Consider the following 6241-nt stretch of genomic DNA (forward strand, 5'->3'; position numbering starts at 1 on the left):
CGTCATATTGAACTCTATGGATTAGGAATGGGATGTCATTTAAGTTCATATGCGAGTCAAGGCAGGTGAGCGAATACTTTTGGCAATATAGTGTATATTTAATAATATAAATATTGGTAGTTTTTTGTTTATAGATTTCTATACTTTGTTTGTATTTTATAATAATTTATCACTTATTGTTATATTGTTATGGTGTGTGTCTTGTGCTGTATTATTCTTATCTACGTAAAAAAAAAGAAAAAAAGAATATTTCTAACAATAGGTTGTACTGAGAAGCCATATTTTGCAGATAATTAAATAATCAAAGTCAACTAAATACACAGGAGTTAGAACTTGACTCATTTTGACAGCAGGAATGTTTCTGTAGACTAACAGTTGCCATTTCTAAACTGAATTAAATTATATTAATTAATTTAATCCTTGTCTGAAGTTTGAATTGAATCCTGGTCTGATTTTTTTGTAAAAAAGCACATTTAAATTTTTTTTTTTACAAAACAGGTGAATATAAATCACACATGGCATTCTGTCTCTCCTTTGCTTTCTTGCTTTCATTCTTTTCTTCTCTTTTTTCTTCCTTCCTTCTCTTAAAGGATTTTGGGATTCTTTTTAAAGACTCGGGTTTCATTGAATCACTCACTGAAATGAATCGAGTCAGTGATTCCTTTTCAGTCAGTAATTCTTTAATAGCCCTCATTTCCTGTACAAACTCTAATCATGCTGGGAAATAGTAGTGGATTTTTTTTTCACCCTATAGTAATTGAATGGTGGGATTAATGCAGGTGATTATACGCTATAATAATGTAATGAGTATAGTTATGTACTGTTATGTTATGGCTTGTATGTAATAGTAATTGCAAGTTTTTAGAAAATCTTTGACTATTGCATGATGGGTAACCAACCTGTTCCGCCACTGACAGGAAGGATAAACATGTCCCTGTGTCAATTAAAAAGAATCAAGACTTACGATACCAGTGAAACAAAAATTTATTAAATATGTTAAATGTAGAAGTGCAGAAGTATCCAAATTGAATAAAAATAAATATCTTAAATAAGGAATAAAACAACCAAACTGAACAAAAATGCAAAATGTGAATGAATGTAAGATTCTCAACTGAATCAGTCTATAACCCGATTCCGCGAGTCCGCTGAGAATCAACTGAATCAGTCTACAACCCGATTCCGCGAGTCCGCTGAGAATCAACTGAATCAGTCGATGAGCCGGGTCCGCGAGTCCGCTTTTTCTCTTAATGCAGTTTAATAATGTTAATGTATAATATATAATGTTATGCATTGTTGTAAAAAAAAAAGCACGGTAGCAGCCATAGGACAAATAAGAATCGGTTCAATTTAGACCTCGGACTCATGAATCATGAGTTAATATGCGGAATCGGATCATTTAACTCGGGTGAATCAATCAGGGCCAGTACTAGCGATACTGTGTCTGCTCCAGTTATACCCACTGGGGAAAGTAACAAAAGCGATCTGTAACAAAATCATTCTTATCCAATTCAGGTTAACAGTATAGGAAGCTGTTGCAGGACAATGTGTGTGTTATTCTCTCATTATTTCACTTAGAAGTGAGCAGATGAAAAGGTCTAGAGGGTGGCTTTTGCATTTGGAATCTCTTGAGGGTAACTCTCAATATGAAGTCCAAAAATTCATCACTGCCAGTGAAGCCAGCCATTATCAGGCTGAAAAATGAAAACAAACCCATCAGGGAGATTAGTTGCGGTCAAATCATCGGTTTGGTACAAAGGAAAAAAATGCAATGGTGAGCTCAGGAACACCAAAATTCCTTAACAACCACATTAAACCACTGCTGCGGATGAAAGACAAATTCTTTCCCTGGTTTATTTCATAAACAAAGATACTCTCTCAGATGAAAATTTCTTTATAAAAATTCTGGTGCATTATGCCAATCACAGCCATGATAATGAATGTTGGAAAGTAACTACCCCTGTACAGTGATAGATGGTTAATAGATGGTTAATTGATGAAAAAATTATTTCATTAAAAATCCTTTAAATAGAAAGAAATACTAAAACAGAAATTGTGGAGGAAGGATTGGTTGGGAAATCTATGTTTGTGGGCAGGATTGTCTGCTCTGCGAAGAAAATTAAAGTAACAGGAAAAGAAACAAGCTAATTTTATATTGTGCACCACCAGCAATCATGTCATGTTTGTTTTTATTTTTTATTTTTGCTGTTCCTAACAAATATTTGGGATTGACCTGTCAAGTAATTTCTTACAGAAGCAATAGTAATGCACTCATTTTTCCCTCACCTTCCTACACACTTATCCATGATAAAAAACAACAACAATGTAATGTCCACTCTGTTGTAGTTTATTCTTTTATTAAATAATCTACAAAAATAATGATATAATGAAAAACTAAAAAACTAAATTCAAATCAAATACAAGGATTCTGTACAATAAATTCAGATGTATTTACAGTTTTATAATTAATTACAAATTCTATACAAAAGTTCTGTACAATTCTGAACAAAAGCATGAAACTGAAAAAACATATTACTATTTACAATGATAAGAAGAGGCAGCACTGTGTCTTAGTGGTTAGCACAGTTGCCTCACAGCAAAACGGTCTGGGGTTTGAATCCCGGGGTTGAACAGGCTAGGGCCTGTGTGGAGTTTGCATGTTCTCCCTGTGCCTGCGTGGGTTTACTCCGAGTACTCCGGTTTCCTCCCACAGTCACATTAGGTTGTTTGGTAATTCTAAATTGCCCATAGGAGTGGTTGTTTGTCTATATGTGGCCCTGTGATGGACTTTCACCCTGTGTATGCTGGGATAGGCTCCAGCAGACTCCTGAGGAAGACCCCAAGAGGAGGTTAGTGCTGTGGTCCCTGTCTCCTGTAAACTGGCACTAATCTGGTAAGTTAAACCAGTGGTGAAGCTCTATTTGCTGCAGGCTGGGTCTGTCTTCTGCATCGGGGCTCAGACACCAACGGATCAGATCGCTGCACTCTGTTACACAATACCCAGGTACATAAATCAAAAAGACATAGAAAGAAGAATCTAATACTTAACCCCATAAAGAACCTGATTTACAATAAATAATCCTTTAAAGAAAATGCTGTAGAGTACATAAGAAATTCCTCACACTTGTAGCTCTACACATTTCCTGTCAATTTTATCATATTGACTAATTAATTCATAGTCATAAAATATAATACATTAAAATAAATGAATGCTTCTTTCTCTGCTCAAGTCTGTGTATAAGGTATAGTTCAGTCTGCTATTAATTAGTCCATAGCTTATCAGTCTTTGTACTTTCTTGCCTTGAGACAGACTTTCGGGGAAGAACAAATGGCCAGTTTTGGTTTCCTCAGGGGTCCTGAAAGGCAGACAGCCACACACCAGCCTGTACAGCGTCACGCCCACAGACCAGACGGTAGCTGGGTCTGCCCGATACTGCCCCTGTACGAACCACTCAGGAGGGGCATATTGACGTGTGCCTGTTAACAAAGATACATTAGATTTAGGAAAAGAGTCACAGTACTTGCTGCCACCAAGAACTCATGGTCTCAAATCAGACACCTGCAAAGTAATTGTAGGAGTCTTTGACGAGGTCTCCGCAACCGAAGTCAAACAGCTTGACTTGCCACGTGTTGGTCTGAATCAGGATGTTTTCTGGCTTGACATCACGGTGCAGTATCCCCTGGCTCTTACAATGCTTCAGCGCCACCATCAGCTGCCACATCACAATGCAAGCCTCGGACTCCGTCAAACATCCACCTTGCTTGCTGGAGAATTCCTCGAGGTCCAGACATGGTTCAGGCCGTTCCAGAATGACAACGTAGCGTTTTCGCTCTTCGTACCAGTCCAGAATCTTGAGGATTTTTGAGCAAGGTTTGCTGTTCGCAAGGACCATCAGCGCTATCTCAACGGGGAGCCATCCATATCCTGTCTGTAGAATGGGACAAAAAGGAAAGAATGAGTGCCACACGTTATAACGCCATCCATTGTAATATTACTTATCGAGGTCTTCTTAGATTTTTAGTATGTGTGCTAGGTTATAGTAATAGGTAGGATGTATATTTTGATAAAGAAACTTACAAGCTGCAGTTTTTCATACGGCATCATCTTGGAGACAAACTTGATTGCAACCTGAGGAAAGATAAATGTGTTATGTGTAATTAAATGAAATCATTTACATACATAAAGTAACTAAAAGAGGTCTTCAGCCTCATTTGGCTTGTGAGGTTATATCATTTTAGACATGCATGAAAGAGCAGTAATTACTGCTTTTGAATAACAGCTTTGCAATTTTATTGCCAATCCCACAATTCTACAGTGATGTCAAGAGTAGCAGTAAAATGTGTCAAAATAAAGGGAGGTTAAGAGGCGTATAACAATCAGCCTCCTTCAAAAGGCACAGTCACCTACCAGTGAACACTGCCATTCCTGAGTTCAGTTTTAATATTCAAGATTATGACTAAAACCTGGCAGCAATTGACTGCAATTTAAGCTTAGAAGATTAAAATTTGTTAAGTTATTGATTACCTTCTGAACATTAGGAGCACTGATCAACTTTATTTCTAACTGTGTAGAAAATTGGTTAAAGGCTAGAGTAAAAACAGAAATGGAAAGACTTACTGGCAATCCGTCTTCTTTCCGTATCCCAGCAAACACACAGCCAAATCCTCCTGCACCCAGCAGTTCTCCTTCCAAATACGCCTTCGTCCAATGTGCTGCAAAAAACATCCAATTATAAGTCTCTTATTCATGTAACTCAGCCCACTTTTTATCCATTTCACCTATGAGTTCTGACTTACATTTGGAAAGACGTATAATAGGTTGGGTAGCGGGTTCCTCTGGACTTCTTCCTGTTCTTGGTCTCTTCTGCAGAGGCTCGGTTGTATCTGCCAGGTTACTGGGCTGGTCCGTCTCCTTACACCCCTGATGCTCTGAAGGGTTTGCAGCCTGCCCCGAGAACAAGCGCTTTCTTTTCTGTATGGTCCTTTGGGCACACCTTGGGATTTTACGGTGACGATGAGTATTCTTTAACGGCTGAGCTGGGGGTTGAAACATTGACAAAAAGAACACTTTTAGTTCACTGTGATGTTTAACGTTAAACATAGGAAGAGAATTACTTCTTCAGGACACCTTTGTTCATATAAACTGGCAATAATGCAGCAATGCACACAAAAGCATACACGTTAAAATACAGAGGTTAAAGTGCCTCACCTTACCAATCATCACAATAATAGTTTACAGTATATTCTGTCTATTTAATTAAAGTATATCTGTTCATTTTTTGAACGTCCCACTGACAGAAACATTAGGTTCAACTAACTTATAGCTCTTCTCGTTTTTTTCTCGGTTACAGTTAAGGTTTGAACTAAACCCTTTTCCATTCAAATGACCTTTCAAACAGGGTACTAACAATACAACTATATAATATATTACTAAATTCTGATAGCAGAGTGTGGATAAAACACTTACCTGTGGGAGTCCGCTGTGAGCCCACTGCCGTGGTCACGGTTTCCATCACAGCCGGTGAAGATGCACTTTTATAGCCGTTCAGAAACATTCCAGCAGGTGTCGCTTTATCCTCGGTATCAGTTGCCGATACTTCCTTCCTACGATGGTCAATCACTCCGGGATTTCTTCTGTCGTTGTATCCGATGCTCACTTCTGACGATGGTCAATCACTCCGGGATTTCTTCTGTCGTTGTATCCGATGCTCACTTCTGACGATGGTCAATCACTCCGGGATTTCTTCTGTCGTTGTATCCAATACTCACCTCTTACGATGTTGAGTCTCTCCGGTGTTTCCTCTCTTGTTGTATCCAATACTCACCTCTTACGATGTTGAGTCTCTCCGGTGTTTCCTCTCTTGTTGTATCCAATACTCACCTCTTACGATGTTGAGTCTCTCCGGTGTTTCCTCTCTTGTTGTATCCAATACTCACCTCTTACGATGTTGAGTCTCTCCGGTGTTTCCTCTCTTGTTGTATCCAATACTCACCTCTTACGATGTTGAATCTCTCCGGTGTTTCCTCTCTTGTTGTATCCAATATTCGCTTCTTACGATGTTTTATCTCTCCGGTTTTTCTCCTGTTGTTGTATCTGTTGCTAACGCCGCACCACTCGTGTATTTTTAAAATCTGAATTTTGGAACGTTTTCGGGGGGAGGGGGTGGGGGTTTGGGTGAGGGTGAAGGGGGGGCTATGGGGGGGGAGAAGAAAAAAAGTCTGGTCATGGTGGCTCGTTTTAGCT

At 38.8% G+C, this 6241-nt stretch overlaps 1 protein-coding gene across 1 annotated transcript; it reads right to left on the reverse strand.

Annotated features, from left to right (window-relative positions):
- Positions 1 to 2426: 2426 nt before the first annotated feature.
- LOC131342701 (serine/threonine-protein kinase pim-1-like) lies at positions 2427 to 4120 on the reverse strand. Its single transcript, XM_058373839.1, has 3 exons — positions 4076 to 4120; positions 3557 to 3926; positions 2427 to 3474 (listed from the first exon to the last, which is right to left on the reverse strand). Exons 1-3 carry the CDS (start codon positions 4100 to 4102, stop codon positions 3194 to 3196), a joined length of 678 nt encoding a protein of 225 aa, XP_058229822.1. The 5' UTR covers positions 4103 to 4120; the 3' UTR covers positions 2427 to 3193.
- Positions 4121 to 6241: the final 2121 nt, after the last annotated feature.

The sequence above is a fragment of the Hemibagrus wyckioides genome, linkage group LG21, assembly GCF_019097595.1.
Source record: "Hemibagrus wyckioides isolate EC202008001 linkage group LG21, SWU_Hwy_1.0, whole genome shotgun sequence".
Classification (NCBI taxonomy): Eukaryota; Metazoa; Chordata; class Actinopteri; order Siluriformes; family Bagridae; genus Hemibagrus; species Hemibagrus wyckioides.